Raw genomic sequence first — 18,587 nt, 5'->3', positions numbered from 1 at the left:
TGTAGTGTTGAACGTGGCAGAAGCTTTGCTTGGGAGCATCTCCGTGGTTTCAGGAGGGTTGCTGGTTCGCTAGTCGCTCTCCTGATCCAGAGGTCTCCAGTGCGTAAACACCAACCACAACTAGCTATATGAAGACTAGGGGGAGGTTAGTTAGCTGGGTTGAGGATTATTCCTCTTTGTGCGCACAGGTGAACGGCTTTGTGTCTGTCTGGTCCTTTAGCATGCGTAGAAGTTGATTATTGTCCCACTTTATAACCTCTACATGTCATACTGCTCACACACTCACATCTACAGCCCTGATGTTACTGATAAACACACCTCAGATGTGCACTTATTAATAAATACATGATCCATGGCCTTGGAGCCGAGTTATGACAATCTTAAAAAGTCTAGTTCCCCAAAGTCACATTTTTTATGTTTGAATAATTGTTTCCATTTCCTTTAGTTTCTATAAAGACAAATGGCTTCTTCTCTGTCCCTCATTCTGCAGTCCTCTTCCACTCTGTACACAGTCCCACAGAGACACCTACTGGTCAGGAGGCGTAGCTACCGACAGTAACAGTGGACAGCAGAAACATCCATGTCCAATTCCTCTGTTTGTGAACACAACACAGTTGGACTTTCATTTCATGTTCATTAGTGCACATTTTTGAGGTAACACAAGTGTAATGAGAACTATCACAGCTGTGTTACAATTTAAAATCACGCTGTGTCAATAAAACGAAAAAGAAAAATATAAAGATCAGAAGATAAATATAAACTATAGTAACCAACAATGGAAACAAATCAAAACTGACATAAATACACTGTATACAGGCTCTTATTATATTTATATTTCCATTTTTATATTTATTTCTTACTTATATGTATGTACCTATACATACATTTCTATATATTGTTTTTGATGTTGTAATATATGGAAGCATATTTTTTGGTTTGTTTTTCTGAATAATTCATTTTTTTCTGTTTTTCTGAATAATTTTTTTTTCTGAGTTTAGAGAGCATTTGAAGCACATTCATTCCTTTATTGAGAGTGCGTTTTAACGGAAACAAACATAACCGGCTTGTTTAGTTCAGTCAAGTTATACTTTGATCTGGGTTTAAGACACTGGGAGATAGTCCTGTCTTTAAGTCATATAGATGGTATTATCATTAGTTTGTCGACTCTACGCAGGAACCTGAGGACTTTGCGGTTGTTCAGAAGGAAAGCCCATTCAGATCTGCTAGACATAGAAATATATACATAGCAAAATTGACCCGGTATGGTAGATAGTTGAAGATGGGGCATGTATGTGCGGGCAGCAGTCACCATAGGTCCATGGGAGTCACTGCAGGTTGGAGGTTTTCGCAGGACTTTGAAGTATCTCGATAATTCCGAAAAAAAATTACCCCGAAAAACAGAAACAAATTACTCCGTAAAACAGGAAAATAATTAGTCAGAAAAACAGGCAAAAAAATGTTTTTTTGTTTTGTTTTTTTTAAGTGAATGCAGTACGCTTCCGTAATCTACTAAACCAAACACTTTCTATTGCTTTTACTAATCATAGATGTTGGATTGGTGATGAACCTTTTTTTTATTAATTACTTTAAAGCTTGAATTACTAGTTGTTGTTTTACAATAGGAGGACTTTTCATACAAAGATACAGAGACTTTATAAAATGTTATGTTTTAATATAAATGTAACTACCCAACAGTATACAAGTACAGCAGAAATGATTAGTCGATTAACAGAAAATAAACTGGTGATAATTGTTTAAGTAATTTTTCATGTTAAAACATTGAATTGTGAAAACAATCATATATATGAACAGCAATTAATATAATAACATGATAACAGTTAAAAATGAGCTCCACCTCAACAAACTATGACAGTAAAAAGCTGCTTTTCCATTAATACATAAGAATACTATAGTCTGATGATATAATATATAATAGTATTGTTGGCCACATTAAAAAAACTGCATTTTAATATTTTCCTTATTTATTCATTTATTGTAACATTACACATATAAAAATAAAACATCTCCAAATTCTGTATCTTGATTAAATAGAGTAGATAAAGTAGATTGTTTAAGAGGCTGAGACTTCATTTAAACTTCAGACACTTACAATGTCCAGTTTCTGCTGGTTTCTCACAAATATATCTGAAAGACGCTTTGCAGGAGAAATCAAACCAACATTTCAGATCAGGAGCTCCTGTTTTCTCTCCCATCCTCACACAGTCCTCTCCATCAGGATCTCCCACTGTCCAGTTATCTGGGTCACTGCCGTTCCAAAATGTCAACCTAAGAGTTAGAGAACAAAAAGAACTGGTTCAATAAAACTGATAACTTTGATTTTGGAAAGTGACAAAAAATATATTTATAACAGTCAAACCTCTCGTTCAGTGGTGAGCCGTCTACCCACAACCATGTGCCCTCTTTCTCTGAGTCTGTCAGTCCGATCCAGAACTTGTCCTCATCAGAGTTCATTTTTTCTCTCAGTTTCAGCTCCAGGAATGTCTGGACAGGAAAGGTTGATGAAAAACACAATATGTAACATGACTTTTGTTAACTATGTTAACTAATGTGGAAACACAAGGATGTGATAAAACAAATGAGAATAAAGCCAGTGAGCTACATGAACCTGCAGCAGTGTGTTTTACCTGCTCCTCTCTGCTGTCTATCTGAACCAGATCTCCTCCTTTCTGTCGGCATTCATCTCTGCTCTTACTCCAGGTTAAATAATCAGTGGAGAAATAATAACACTGTCTTCCATGCTGCTCCCAGCCATGTTCACATTTTGTACATGAGTCATCTTTGAAGAGATCACAGTAAAGACTTGAGTCAGGTGAAACAGATCACTGTTTATATTTTTGTGATTTGGAAGCAGCAGGAACTTTGAGATGAACGAGTTTGAATCTGAGAGCAGCTGAGACAATCAGACAGAGGCAACAGTTTTCTACTTCACAGGTATATATACTGCCAATCTGACTTCTTGTATCTGTCAATACATCACTGGTTCATTAATCATCATCAGAGGATGCAAACATGGAAGAAAGGCAGAATCCATCACTTACTTTCTTTTACTACAGGAGGTTGTGGACATGTTTGCTGCACCGTGTTGCATGATTTTACTTCACAGCGTCTCTCTGTTATGAAAACAATTTCATTTTCATCAGGATCGTCTCTTATTTATCAATGTGAACCTGAAACACAGTTTCAAACAGAAACTCTAACAAACTTACCTGTGAGATTTTTGTTCACAGCTGACAGATTTTGGAGACATTTCATGGTTTGAATGTTTTTAGAATCTAATTTTTTTTTTTTTTTAAAGAACAACAAGAAAAGTATAGTTAGTTGAGGTTAAACACATATCTAAGATTACATTAGATTGGTGATATTTTTCAAAACCTAAAAAAGACTGAAAATGTGACATTTCTAAATTAGTTTCTGATATTTCATCAACAGTTCTGACAAAATTAAAATCCACTAAAACTCTGTTCTTCAACACAATGATCAGCTTTTATAAATCAGTCTAGATGAATTCACTTTAAAAAGAACAAACTCACAGGTAAAGCTGAGAGCGATGACAGCAGCTACCAGGAGAGCACTGAGAACTACTATGACCACTCTCTCTGCTGTGACCTTTGACCCTCCATTTGACACTGGGTGTTGTTGGGAACCTGTTGACCAGCAGAAGATACAGACAAACCAGATGTAGTAGTGGAGGAAGTATTCAGCTCCTTCACTAGAGTACAAATATAATACTACACTGTAAAAATACTGCAAGTTAAAGTCATACATTGAAGATAAGTTGAGGCATCCACCACCCTTTTTCTTTCTCTCTTTCTTTCTTTCTCTCTCACTTTCTCTCTCTCTTTCTTTCTCTCTTTCTTTCTTTCTCTCTTTCTTTCTGTCTCTCCACTCTATCTTTTCAGTATAGGGACATAAAGGTCATCATCAGCTCTGATGTAGAATATTATTAATTTGAGATGAAACTCAATACACATAATTCAAGATTATTTCCTTGTCATTTACAACACAGGGTTGTATAATTAAGTTTAGATTATAGTTCCCTTTATGCTATTTGTAAGTCCTAAAAATAAAAGTTAAAACTCGTATTTTGCACAGATGAAGTGCTGAGGATGAATTTCTCTCAGTCTGAGGGAAGAAGCTGTCTTTTAGTCTGGTGGACAGTAGATGTTTCTGTACCTTTTTTTTTAGATTAAAGCAATAAATGTAACTTATATAATGTAATATTCCTTTTGAAATAGTGGATATATTTTAGGATGCACATTTTCCATCATGTAAAAACTATATGGAATATATTCTGGTATATGTAACATAATAACAAACAAACAGCATAATAGTAATAATCTCTATATTTATTTTGTGCTGTTGCATTTTTGTTTGTTTCTGGGTTGTCTGTATACTGTATCTGTGTGTGTGTGTGTGTGTGTGTGTGTGTGTGTGTGTGTGTGTGTGTGTGTGTGTGTGTGTGCCTGTATTAATGTAAATGCATCATTCAGCATTCCTTTTTAATTTTGTATAGGACCACAACACTCATGATTATTTTCATTCACTTACTTTAAAGCAATTAAGAAATAAGGAAACAAAAAAAAAAGCACATTCATGAAGGTGAAACCTTGAAATGTTTTTGGATGAAAAAGGACTCAAATTAGCACTTAAGTCCACCACTTTACCCACCAGGGAGCTCTGTGGATGGCTGAGTCTTCAAGTACCTGACTTCAGAGTATGTGGGTTCAGCCTCTGAGGAAACGGTCCCTGCGACACAAAACACAAAACCAAACTGCTGATGAAAGAGCTGCAAATATCTGCAGATAACTGATCACACACTAACACACACACACACACACACACACACACACACACACACACACACATTTTTCCTCTAACTTAGTTCCTTTAAGTACGGAGCCCCTTAAGTCCCAAAAGGAAAAAAAAAAGTTAGATATTATCTTATGGACACAAGTTATTATCTTATGGCTTCATAGGCATATGTTTGCTGATGTCTCCACTATGTTTGAAACATTGCTGTGTTTATTGCTTTATTTAAGCAGTCAATTTGCTGTGTTATTGATGGGTCAGGTTGATAAGATGGTTGAGAAAGATAGCTCTCTGTTATTGCATCTCTAAACAGAATCTGGCCGACATTCAGATTTCAGCAAGAGCAGCAAGAATTTCATAGTATGACATTCAGAGGTGAAAATATAACTTGCTGAGTTCTCTCATTATATGACAGCTGTGTGCATCTGAAGCCGTATGAGATGCATATAAATTTATAGTAAATTATCTTGTGTGCACAAGATAAAAAATATTTCCTTTTGGGGACTTTAGGGGCTCTGTATTTAAGTTAGGTTGCACACTTAATCTATGATCACACACACACACACACACACACACACACACACACACACATATTTGGCCTAAACCTCAACACACACATGAGGAGAGGGAACGCAACCCCCACCCCGCTCCTCCATACTCTTTGTCTCTCACCAACACGTGTTTCATACTGAAACATCTGGTCAGAGAACAAAGGACACACACCTTCTCTGGCACGCAACCCCCCATGCACACACACACACACATACACACACACACACACACACACACACACACACACACACACACACACACACACACACACACACACACACACACACACACACACACACATTTTCCTTTAATATAGATTACACATTGTTATCTCATTAATAAATGTTTGTGTTTTTAAAGGCTGGCCTATTTAATTTTGTTGTTGCACAAGAGTGGGTGATACCAAACTCTTCTATGCAGAACTCCAAAGCCTTCCACTTTAACTATTAATAATGGTTTTTGGTCGTAGTTATTCATTTAATTATTAATCCGATTTCTTAATTAATAGTTTAGTGTATTTTTATGAGACCGATCAATCAACTATTGGCTATCGTTTCCCTTATATAAGGGTGGTGTCCCAAGGAACTTTAATATTGATTAAAGTAATTATCTTTTGATAATTATAAACTTTGATAACCAAAATTAATTGATTACACTACTGCAACACCCTACAAAGTGGTTCCCTACAGATAGATAGATAGATAGATAGATAGATAGATAGATAGATAGATAGATAGATAGATAGATAGATAGATAGATAGATAGATAGATAGATAGATAGATGGATAGATATCTCATTTAAGACTCACCACGGGTGTTTCTCTTCGGTCTTGTGAACTTAACATCCGAGTACACTATTCCATCAGCCTCAGACATTTTACTGTTGTGACCCTCAGTGAGTCTGAACGAGAACTTATTTCAAGTTCACAGCTAACTGTTAAAACATCCTTCCTGCAAAATGAAGCATGGGGAGGGTGTTATAAACCACCTACTTGCCCACAGTCAAACTTTATTATTCATTGGTTTGAATAAATGTGTCAGTTTCCTGTTGTACAATGAATTCACAGATGGGGGGAAGGGATGAGATTAACTTTTAAAACTTTGTAAGATCTGTAACTGAAAGATTTGTTTTAGAAATGACGTTGTACATTATAATATGATTTTTAAAAAAAAGTAAATTAATTAATCACTGCAACCAAATTGACTTTTTACTTTATCATCACTTAAAGGATTAGTTCAACATTTTGTGAAAATATGTTTCTCATCTACCTCTAATTTATTGCAGAGTTAGATGAGAAGATTGACACCACTCTTATATCTGTAAACTACGGCCGGCAGCCTGTTAACTTAGCTTAGCATAAAGACTGGAAACAGGTTGGCAACATATTGAGTTTAATTAATTAACTATTATTATTTAACTAAAACAGTGACAAAGTATGTAGCATACTTAGACTTAGACTTAGACTTCTCTTTACTCCCTCGAAGAAATTGGATTTCCAGCAGCTTACAAAACAACTGTATAGAAAATAAAAGAGGTATAAAAAAATACAGTATAAGATAAACAATAAACTCTTAGCTAAATATGGAAAGTAAACAATAAACAGTAAAAAATAAACTCTTACATAAACTAAATCAACTGTACTTCTACAAGTTATACTGATTATTATTATTTATTTATTTATTGGTCTTTTTATTGCCTTTAATTGATAGACAGCTGAAGATAGACAGGAAAGGGGGGTAGAGAGAGAGGGGATGACACACAGCAAAGGGCTCGGATTCGGACTCGGGCCGCTGCAGCAGGGACTCGGTACATGGTGCCAGCTCTACCAGGTGAGCTAACCGGGCGCCCCATTATTTATTATTTTAAAGGAATCTTGAAATGTTGAGATTTTAAATTAAAAAAAGTAAAAGATGAACATGAACTTGTTTTACTTTTTGTACTTTTCACTTTTTGCCGGTTTCACTTGCTGCTCTGATACTTTCCCCACACTGTTGTTGGTCTCTGAAAGTGCAGAGGGCTGCTGCTGCATTAGACCAACAGGAAACCTCAACACCTTCCTGTTGTCTGACAACATTATAGAAATATACGTACTCTAAAAAGCAACTCAGTGGCCTTGTTATCACCACTTTATTAAATGCATGATTGCAAGTAAAGAATTCTAATGTATTGATTGAGATGTGTTGATATAATAATGTTGGTTATTAAATCAACTTAATGTTGTGTGTAATTTGAACTAACATTTCTGCGTTAATTGGTTCAAAACAAAAGTCAAGTTGTAATAACTTAATACAATTTGCATGATAACTGAATTTTTCTCCACCTTGAGTTCAGCATTTCAAGTCCCCTCCCCCACCCACCCACCCACCTATCACATGCCTGGGCAAATTCAGACAGTTAAGACTCTGTGTTAGAGGACCTGTAGGCTGAGCGAATACGATATATAAAGGACATTTTTGAGGTGAGTATCATTTTATTTGCAAATAAATTCTCCCAAGAATTTGGGCATATTCTCAATTGTGATTTGACCAGCAGTGGACTTGTGACTGAAGGTTAGGCTACATCTGTTAATACAGTTAATGGAATAAGTTGTACTAATAAACATAGTTAAGTCTTATCATATTTAGCAGTGCAGTTTAGTCATTCTACCCTTCAGTGTAGCATCGCAGTGGATACGAATGATAAAGTTTTATTTGGCAAATCGACTCAGCTTGAGAGAACTTTTTATTTGACCATGTAGAGGAATAGCTTCATACTTCTTATGTGTTTGGCTGTAAACTACATTGTTGTTTGTATATATTAAACTGGATAAATATCAATAATTTAGCAGGGTACTTGAATGGCCCATCTCATTGCCTGGTCTTTGGTTCTAAGTTGCCCCAATGGAGAGCGACTACTTGGAACAAAATGGCAGTCAGTGATAGTGAGTCATTTCAGTGCTCTGCTTTTTAACCACTGTATGTCAGAGTTCACATGTGTTGAGGAGTTGTTCCTCTTTAGCCAATGTGTTTTAGTATGAATTAATGCAGTATAGCTAATTGTCTGCAAGACTGAATTCTTCCGTTTGTGTGGTCGACAGATAAATAAAGAATTCCAGAGAAAATGTCCAGATTTGAACATTGCACATCAAAAATGATGGATGAAGTCCCATCAAGGACAGGAGCTACAGGAGTGACAATCAGACATATAAAAGACATGCTTCTCCAGGTATGGAAATTATTAGGCTTATCTTTGTTGACAGTTACCAATTCAGATTATATTAGTTATTTTCTTTTTTCCCCTTTCTTAAATAGCCCAATCCAACTGAAGTACACAGAGACGAAGCTATCCACTGCCTTGGAGAGAAGGAAGAGGACCGTTCTCAAGGAGTTCACACAGGGCAGTGTAAACACAAAGGGCAGGAGACAGTAGCGAGAATCTGATGCGCGCATGCGTAAAGTTTGTCGGGAGCGCTCGCAGCGCGCTCAGGTATGGATCCTTATTCTCTGATTTACCTGTGCAGGTGCAGGCCGGTAAACTTTTGTTTGCGAGTGTGTGAGCGAGTGTTGGATCAGAGGAAAGGACACGCGTTTGAGGATGACTTTGTAGGCTCAGTTAACTATTTGTTCACGGCTTTGTAGAGTTTCTTACCTGGATTTTGCTTGGAGAGATTTATTGTTTTGTGAAGTGGTGCGGAGTTTTCACTTGTAGGTTGTAGCAACGTTCCCCTTTGGGTTCGTTGAGCTGTTTTTGTGTAGTGTTGTAGTGTTGAACGTGGCTGAAGCTTTGCTTGGGAGCATGTCGATGGTTTCTGGAGGGTTGCTGGTTCGCTAGTCGCTCTCCTGATCCAGATTATTCCTCTTTGTGCGCACAGGTGAACGGCTTTGTGTCTGTCTGGTCCTTTAGCGTGCGTAAAAGTTGATTATTGTCCCACTTTATAACATCTACATCTCATACTGCTCACACACTCACATCTACAGCCCTGATGTTACTGATAAACACACCTCAGATGTGCACTTATTAATAAATACATGATCCATGGCCTTGGAGACGAGTTATGACAATCTTAAAAAGTCTAGTTCCCCAAAGTCACATTTTTTATGTTTGAATAATTGTTTCCATTTCCTTTAGTTTCTATAAAGACAAATGGTTCATATTCTGTAACACTGAGGCCACAGACGTTGCTCCATCTGTTCTTCAGTTTGAAGAAATCAGTGACACAGCAGTTTGTTACGTTGTTGAGTCAAACACTGGACACAGCGAACATTTGAGGGCTTTATTTAGCAACTGCTAACACTGATAGCATCCACGTTTCACCTGCAGCCGCTGTACTTCTCCACCTGTTCCTCTCTACTTCTCTGTCCCTCATTCTGCAGTCCTCTTCCACTCTGTACACAGTCCCACAGAGACACCTACTGGTCAGGAGGCGTAGCTACCGACAGTAACAGTGGACAGCAGAAACATCCATGTCCAATTCCTCTGTTTGTGAACACAACACAGTTGGACTTTCATTTCATGTTCATTAGTGCACATTTTTGGGGTAACACAAGTGTAATGAGAACTATCACAGCTGTGTTGTCACTTTGAATGACTCAGCAAACCTCATGGTGAGCATGCTGACAAATGATGAGGCTAGCATTTTATGAATGATCAAACAATCTAAATACTTTATTCTGTATTTGGATCCAAAACAAACAATTTAAAATCACACTGTGTCAGTAAAACAAGAAAACTATAAAGAACAGAAGATAAATATAGATCATAGTAACCTACAATGGAAACAAAAACATAATTGACAAAAATAAATTGCTGTTTAATTTCAATAAACACTAATTTATTCAAACATTTTATTGTTCCTCCTTCTACTAAAAAAAAACAGTTTTTAATGTATTTATTAACCGTAGATGTTGGATTGGAGATAAATCTTGTTGTAAATAAATGTTTTACAGCTTTAGTTAATAGTTGTTTTACAAAAGATACAGAGACTTTATGAAATTTCATATTTGAGTAACTACAGTCTGATGATATAATATATGATAGTATTGTTGGGCACATTAAACAAACTGTATTTTAATATTTTCCTTATTTATTCATTAATTTTAACATTACATATATAAAAATGAAACTGCTCCAAATTCTGTATCCTGCACTGAGATTGTTTAACAGGCTGAGACTTCATTTAAACTACATTTCCGACACACTGAAGAGTAAAATGTCCAGTTTCTGCTGGTTTCTCACAAATACTTCTGTGAGGCACTTTGCAGGGTTCATCAAACCAACAGTTCAGATCAGGAGCTCCTGGCTTCTCTCCCATCCTCACACAGTCCTCTCCATCAGGATCTCTCTCTGTCCAGTTATCTGGCTCACTGCCGTTCCAAAATGTCAAACTAAGAGTTTGAGAACAAGAGAACTGGTTCAATAAAACAGATTACTTTGAATTTTGAAACTGACAAAAAATATGTTTATAACAGTCAAACCTCTCGTTCAGTGGTGAGCCGTCTACCCACAACCATGTGCCCTCTTTCTCTGAGTCTGTCAGTCCGATCCAGAACTTGTCCTCATCAAAGTTCATTTTTTCTCTCAGTTTCAGCTCCAGGAATGTCTGGACAGCAAACGTTGATGAAGAACACAATATGTAACATGACTTTTCTGTGCTGAGAGACCATGTTAACTAATGTGGAAACACAAGGATGTGATAAAACAAATGAGAATAAAGCCAGTGAGCTACATGAACCTGCAGCAGTGTGTTTTACCTGCTCCTCTCTGCTGTCTATCTGAACCAGATCTCCTCCTTTCTGTCGGCATTCATCTCTGCTCTCACTCCAGGTTGAACGATTGATGGAGAAATAATAACACTGTCTTCCATCTTGCTCCCAGCCATATTCACATTTTGTACACGAGTCATCTTTGAAGAGATCACAGTAAAGACTTGAGTCAGGTGAAACAGATCACTGTTTATATTTGTGTGATTTGGAAGCAGCATGAACTTTGAGATGAACGAGTTTGAATCTGAGATTAGCTGAGACAATCAGACAGAGGCAACAGTTTTCTACTTCACAGGTATATATACTGCCAATCTGACTTCTTGTATCTGTCAATACATCACTGGTTCTTTAATCATCATCAGAGGATGCAAACATGGAAGAAAGGCAAAATCCATCACTTACTTTCTTTTACTACAGGAGGTTGTGGGCTGGTTTGCTGCACCGTGTTGTATGATTTTACTTCACAGCGTCTCTCTGTTATAAAAACAATTTCACTTTCATCAGGATCGTCTCTTATTTATAAACCTGAAACTCTTTCACAGTACAGTCAGTTGATAATTAACAGATCAATATCAGGGTCCACCTGTCAGAACTGAAAACAATCCAGTTTAACACAAAATGAGACTTGCAGAGACTTGTGGACTAAATCTTTTAGACAGTTTCAAACACAATCTGAGATGTGAGATGTCACATTTTAAAAGGATATTACAGTGTTGCAAAATGCAGTTTAGAGTAAACTTTTAATTTTGACTTTTCTAAACCTGACTGGATTACCTGTGAGATTTCTTTTCACAGCTTCATGCTCTTCTCTCAGAGTCTGGAAACTTTGCTTGGTGTACATGTTATCAAGAGCTGATTAAAACAAGAAAGCACAAGTCAAAGGAAGAGGGAAAAACAAATTCTCACTATGTGTTCAATACATCCTCTGCTCTTTGAAATCTTATCAGTTATATGTAAAAAACATTTTCTGTTGTTAATGACTGTAACATTAATTTATGTAAGTAAAGTCAATATACATCAATCTACATGACAAACTTACAGAGACGGCAAATAACAATGACAGCAGCTGCCAGGAGAGCGCTGACAACCAGCAGGGCCACTCTCTCTGATCTGACCTTTGACCCTCCATTTGACCCTGAGCGATGTTGGGAGGCTGGAGCATCACCTGTTCAACAGGTAGAATGGTAAATGGTAAATGGACCTGTACTTGTATAGCGCCTTTCTAGTCTTCCGACCACTCAAAGCGCTTTTACATTACGTGCCACATTCACCCTTTCACACACATTCACTCAGTGATGGTAAAGTCCATCGAACAGAGACTAACATTCATACACACTCACACAGCGATGCACGGCATCGGGAGCAATTTGGGGTTTAGTATCTTGCTCAAGGATACTTCGACATGTGGCACCAGGAGCCGGGGATCGAACCCACAACCTCTGAGCCACAGCCGCCCGAAGAGACAGAGATGGAAAACAGATGTAAGAACAGATGAGTGCAGAGGGTGGACACAATAACATGAACACCCATACAGGTGTTCCAAAAGCCGAGAAATTAGTCAAATAAAATACTGCCCTATTAGTTTCTAAAACTTAAAATTAAAGTTTGGCAACTTCTTTTTTCTGTATAACTGTTGCAGTTCTCAAAACAAGGAAACGGTTAGCCGGGCTCTGTTTGAATGTATGAACATATTTAAAACTCTCTAATTATCACTGTAACTACCTGGAGTCTCCACTGGTTGCCTGGCAACCTCATGTTGACAACAAGACTCCAGGAAGTTACTCATCCGGCCCAAGAAATAATCTGGGACATTGCGCCCTGTAAAACCACAGTGTTTCATTTTTACAATAAACAAGATATAATGAGTTAATTGTTGAGCTTTAATTGATCAACAATGTGTTGTTAAACAGTGACAGATGATGTAGCATACTGTACTTCTACAAGTTAAAGTGATTATTTTAAAGAAGTCTTGAAATGTTGAGATTTTAAAAAGAAAGAAAAATTGGAAACATGAACTACGACATTAGACCAACAGGAAACCTTGACATTTATATTTCCTGCTGTCTGAAAACATGAAAAAATTTTAAAATAAATACGTATATATGTGTTTGTATTTATATTTGTCCTTATGGTCAGTTTCTCTTTTGTTCTCTGGACTTTCTTCTCTTCTGAGTAAACCTCAGAATATTCTTAAACTGGTCTTCGTTACAACATGAAGTAAAGTGCCTTTAAAACTGTCCATAAGTCCAGTACTTAAAATATAGTTATATATATATATATAAATATACTTAGTTACATTCACTGGTTATTACCTTCTATGTAGCCCTGTGGACGGCTCATTGTGTCAGATTCCAGATGCTGACTTCAGATTAAGTGCTGTCAGTCGATGAGGAAACTTTCTCTGTGACAAAAAGCACAAAACCAAAATGCAGAAATAATTTGTGTCACTGTGGACATCAAGTTTCCCAGTTAGAACAAATAAAAACCGCTTTAGGAAGTATTAAGGAAGTATCTTGTTGAAGACTCACCACTGGTGTTTCTCTTCGTTCTTCTGAACTTAACATCAGAGTACACTGTTACATCTGCCTCAGACATTTAGGGGGAGGGTGTTGTTAATCACCTTCTTGCCCACAGTCAAACCTTTTTATTCTTTGGGTTTGAATGAACGTGTCAGTTTCCTGTTGTACAATGAATTCACAGTTTGGGGGAAGGGTTGAAATTAACTTTTTAAACTTTGTAAGATCTGTAGCTTCAAGGATTACTTCAAATGTAAATCAAATATTATTCAGAAAGTTCTTCCCAACTCTGTTGGAGAAGTTCCCATAAATGTGCAACACTTGTAGGTTGCTTTGCTTTCACTCTTCTGTCCAGTTCATCCCAAACCAGCTTAATGGGGTTTAAGTCTGGTGACTGTGCTGGCCACTCCATGTTTTCAAGCTTACCGTCTTGTTCTTTTTTCCTAAGGTAGTTCTGGCATAGCTTGGACTCATGTTTTAGGTCATTATCTTTGCTGTAGGATGAACCCCTGACCAACTAGGTGCATACCAGAGGGAACTGTGTGGCACTGCAGAATGCTGTGGTAGCCGTTTTGGTTCACGGTGCCTCTCACTCTGTACAAGTCACCCACCCTGGATCCAACAAAGCAGCCCCAGTATTACGACCACTATTAAGCTGAGCTTGAAGCTGTTGTCCTGTGAGCCGCCTATTACGCAAGCTGTTGACTCTCAGAAATGTCATCTGATTCTGATGTGGCTTTGACTCTTCCTGTCAGAGTTTGCCCCAGTTTCTGAGTGCCTTTTGATGGTGAGGGAGACTGTGCTCACTGACACCTTGACTTTTCCATTGTTAATTGCGGTTTTCTCGCAATTTTTGTTGCAACACACTACTTTCTACAGTACAAACCACAGTGTGTTCCAACACTACCTTTATGCAGACAGAGGGGGTTGTAAGAAATCAAGACAAGTTGTGACACCTGTGGGAATTGGTAGCAACAACTTTCAAGTCTTTGTCATTCTGAAATGTACGTTATTTTTCAGGTTTGGGTAACCTTACCTTTTTTTTTTAACCTCTGGAAGTTCGCCACTTTCTTTTGTACCATTTCAAGCTATTAATTGGGCTTGAACTGCTTGAATTTCAATAAAAAACTGAAAAATTGCCGTGTTCTAAAACTTTTGAAAGGCAGTGTATATATGTGTATTTTTATATTTCTCCTTCATGATCAGTTCCTCTTTTATTTTCTTCACTTTCTTCTCTTCTGAGTAAACTTTAGAATAGTCTTGAACTGGTTGTCATTACAACATAAAGTAAAGTGCCATAAAAATAGTCCATGAGTACAGTACTTGAGTAAATGTACTTAGTGACATTCACTGGTTATTACCCAGTTAAAACAAATAAAAACTGGTTGAAGAAGTATTTCTTCCATCTACTAAACCAAACAGTTTCTATTGTATTTACTAATCATAGATGTTGGATGTTGGTGATAAACCTTTTTTTTATTAACTGCTTTAAAGCTTTAGTTACTAGTTACTTTACAAAAGGAGAGATTATATATAATATAAAGATACAGAGACTTTATTAAATACTATGTTTTAATAGAAATGTAACTACTGTTGGGTCTTGGTCAGAATGAGTTCTCTTTTTGATCAGAAGATTGTGTCCAACATACGAATTCTAAGTCCAGATTAGGTTTAAAAGTTATTCTCCTTCAGGTGGAAAAATAACAATCAGGATTCATCAAAGTTGGCAGTAGATTAGAGCTTTATTATCTTGACAGACAAACAAAGCCAGAGCCATCCATGGAAAGACTGAATTCATCCTCACACAGCTTCTCCTTATATACTCGTGCCTCCTGTCACAAGTTCTGCCCATCTTCTACCTTTTCCATCTACGACATAATGGTGTAAATTCCACACTGGAAAGACCCTAAATCTTCACCAGTCTGTGGTTCCCAATTATCATGCCCTTGTTGGGCCCATGCGCCATCCTACTGGTGTCTTATCAGCCCAATTATCCTGCCTCTGTTGTGCCCATGCTCCATTCTACTGGTGTCTTGCTCGCCTAAGGCCTATGTTCTTATCATAGAACCCACAGACTTCATGGTCTACACCAGTAGGCCATGATATTTTCTTTTTTACTCTCCTTTCATCAGGATTACACCATTAGAATCTAGTTTACTATACTTCTATTTTTTTAAAAACATTTATTACCTTTTCCTTACACCATTATGTCACAGATGTCTTTTACTGTATTTTTTAAAACTTTATAAACTTTATAATATGATAAGAAAGTTGTGTTACAAACACACACATACATTTGGTATAATCAGTGCTCATTTTTTTTTGCTACAACTACACATTCTATATGTTCCACACGTTTAATCAAATTTTTACAAAAAAAAAAACATGGTGCTTACTACTTTATCAACATTATTAGTGCTTATCATGAAATCATATAAACTTAAAACATAATGCCTTCATTAACATCCTTGTGAGCTTATATAAATCTATTCTACTTAACACTCAAAATCATCATTACTTAAAACATAGTGCCCTCTACTTGATTTCCAGTTATCTGTGTGAACAAACAATAGTGCTTACAACATAATATCCAAACTTTTGTGTAATTACTTGATTACTAACTTATAATATGCACTAACCTACACTAAATTTTATACTACACTACCCAACAGTATACAGGTACAGCAGAAATGATTAGTTGATTAACAGAAAATAAACTGGTGATAATTGTTTAAGTAATTTTTCATGTAAAAACATTGAATTGTGAAAATAATCATATACATGGACTGCAATTAATGTAATAATATAATATATAACAGTTAGAAATGTGCTTCACCTCAACAAACTATGACAGTAAAAATCTACTTTTCCATTAATACATGAGTAACTATAATCTGATGATATAATATATAATAGTATTGTTGGGCACATTAAACAAACTGCATTTTAATAGTTTCCTTATTTATTCATTTATTTTAAAATTACATATATAAAAATGAAACCGCTCCAAATTCTGTATCCTGTTCTGAGATTGTTTAACAAGCTGAGACTTCATTTAAACTACATTTCCGACACACTGAAGAGTAAAATGTCCAGTTTCTGCTGGTCTCTCACAAATACTTCTGTAAGCTTCTTTGCAGGACTGATCAAACCAACATTTCAGATCTGGAGCTCCTGTTATCAATCCCATCTTCACACAGTCCTCTCCATCGCGATCTCTCCATGGGTAGTTATTTGGCTCATTCTCTCTCCAAAATGTCAAACTAAGAGTAAGAGAACAAAAAGAACTGGTTCAACTTCAACTTTGATTTTCGAAATTGACAAAAAATATATTTATAACAGTCAAACCTCTCGTTCAGTGGTGAGCCGTCTACCCACAACCATGTGCCCTCTTTCTCTGAGTCTGTCAGTCCGATCCAGAACATGTCCTCATCATTGTTCATTTTTTCTCTCACTTTCAGCTCCAGGAATGTCTGGACAGCAAACGTTGATGAAGAACACAATATGTAACATGACTTTTCTGTGCTGAGAGACCATGTTAACTAATGTGGAAACACAAGGATGTGATAAAACAAATGAGAATAAAGCCAGTGAGCTACATGAACCTGCAGCAGTGTGTTTTACCTGCTCCTCTCTGCTGTCTATCTGTACCAGATCTCCTCCTTTCTGTCGGCATTCATCTCTGCTCTCACTCCAGGTTAAACGATTGGTGGAGAAATAATAACACTGTCTTCCATGCTGCTCCCAGCCATATTCACATTTGGTACACGAGTCATCTTTGAAGAGATCACAGTAAAGACTTGAGTCAGGTGAAACAGATCACTGTTTATATTTGTGTGATTTGGAAGCAGAGGAACTTTGAGATGAACGAGTTTGAATCTGAGAGCAGCTGAGACAATCAGACAGAGGCAACAGTTTTCTACTTCAAAGGTATATATACTGCCAATCTGACTTCTTGTATCTGTCAATACATCACTGGTTCATTAATCATCATCAGAGGATGCAAACATGGAAGAAAGGCAAAATCCATCACTTACTTTCTATTCTGGTAGATGAATGTTTTAAGTGGGGTAGTAAATGTATACAGTTTTGTTAGTGGGTTTGTGATGTTATGGGTGACTAATAAGAATCTGGTCACAGTCACAGGGTTAGATCAAAGCACCATTTGTGTTGAAGACCTTTAACCTTTCATGCAAGATTTACAGCAGGATGTTAATAGGATAACAGATGCGTTTTGTTTGGATGATGTACTGAAAGGTATATAAGGGAGAACATTCTGGAAATCGAGCGAGAACATCTATGCTAAGGTCTTCTTCATGCTGCATGAGTAAAGGAATTTGATTCATCACACTGGGTTCGTAATTATTCAGAGAACTAGCAACTCTCAACATTATTGAAGAATTTCCCTACACTATCTTTAACTACAGGAGGGTTGTGGGCTGGTTTGCTGCACCTTGTTGTATTATTTTACTTCACAGCATCTTTCTTTTAGGAAAACAATTTCATTTTCATCAGGATTGTCTCTTATTTATAAACCTGAAACTCTTCTACAGTACAGTCAGTTGATAATTAACAGATCAATATCAGGGTCCACCTGTCAGAACTGAAAACTAACCAGTTTAAGTTTGCAGAGACTTGTGGACTAAATCTTTTAGACAGTTTCAAACACAATCTGAGATGTGAGATGTCACATTTTAAAAGGATCTTGCAGTGTTGCAAAACATGCAGTTTAGAGTAGACTTAATCTTGTAGACTCAACCTTTTAGACTGTTTCTGAACCTGACTGCATTACCTGTGAGAGCTTCATGTTTGTCTCTCAGAGTCTGTAAACGTTCCTTGGTGTGCATGTTATCAAGAGCTGATTAAAAAAGAAAGCACAGGTCAAACACTGCATTGGTAAATCATCAGTGTTCGATAATAATGTGTTTATTGCAGAAGGATGAACTA

At 36.8% G+C, this 18,587-nt stretch overlaps 3 protein-coding genes and 1 long non-coding RNA gene across 4 annotated transcripts; 1 reads left to right on the top strand and 3 right to left on the bottom strand.

Annotated features, from left to right (window-relative positions):
* Positions 1 to 1,651: 1,651 nt before the first annotated feature.
* On the bottom strand, positions 1,652 to 9,259 carry LOC127360974 (C-type lectin domain family 4 member E-like). Its single transcript, XM_051395534.1, has 9 exons — positions 9,011 to 9,259; positions 6,192 to 6,283; positions 4,690 to 4,767; positions 3,552 to 3,665; positions 3,228 to 3,293; positions 3,060 to 3,131; positions 2,646 to 2,797; positions 2,378 to 2,502; positions 1,652 to 2,286 (listed from the first exon to the last, which is right to left on the bottom strand). Exons 2-9 carry the CDS (start codon positions 6,256 to 6,258, stop codon positions 2,088 to 2,090), a joined length of 873 nt encoding a protein of 290 aa, XP_051251494.1. The 5' UTR covers positions 6,259 to 6,283; positions 9,011 to 9,259; the 3' UTR covers positions 1,652 to 2,087.
* Positions 8,229 to 9,012, top strand: LOC127360977 (uncharacterized). The gene is made up of 3 exons (XR_007883991.1): positions 8,229 to 8,303; positions 8,460 to 8,587; positions 8,674 to 9,012. It is a non-coding gene; the product is annotated as an uncharacterized LOC127360977 (long non-coding RNA).
* Positions 9,260 to 9,621: 362 nt separating the features above from the next.
* Positions 9,622 to 13,717, bottom strand: LOC127360976 (CD209 antigen-like protein E). The gene is made up of 7 exons (XM_051395535.1): positions 13,653 to 13,717; positions 13,437 to 13,525; positions 12,164 to 12,289; positions 11,899 to 11,976; positions 11,113 to 11,264; positions 10,837 to 10,961; positions 9,622 to 10,746 (listed from the first exon to the last, which is right to left on the bottom strand). Exons 2-7 carry the CDS (start codon positions 13,462 to 13,464, stop codon positions 10,539 to 10,541), a joined length of 717 nt encoding a protein of 238 aa, XP_051251495.1. The 5' UTR covers positions 13,465 to 13,525; positions 13,653 to 13,717; the 3' UTR covers positions 9,622 to 10,538.
* A 2,247-nt stretch (positions 13,718 to 15,964) lies between these two features.
* LOC127360973 (hepatic lectin-like) lies at positions 15,965 to 18,487 on the bottom strand. Its single transcript, XM_051395533.1, has 4 exons — positions 18,433 to 18,487; positions 17,265 to 17,416; positions 16,989 to 17,113; positions 15,965 to 16,903 (listed from the first exon to the last, which is right to left on the bottom strand). Exons 1-4 carry the CDS (start codon positions 18,485 to 18,487, stop codon positions 16,696 to 16,698), a joined length of 540 nt encoding a protein of 179 aa, XP_051251493.1. The 3' UTR covers positions 15,965 to 16,695.
* Between the last annotated feature and the right edge of the window lie 100 nt (positions 18,488 to 18,587).

Source organism: Dicentrarchus labrax, unplaced genomic scaffold, assembly GCF_905237075.1.
Source record: "Dicentrarchus labrax unplaced genomic scaffold, dlabrax2021, whole genome shotgun sequence".
NCBI lineage: Eukaryota > Metazoa > Chordata > Actinopteri > Moronidae > Dicentrarchus > Dicentrarchus labrax.
The sequence above is the reverse complement of the archived record's forward strand: the minus strand, read 5'-3'. Positions and strand labels throughout refer to the sequence as shown.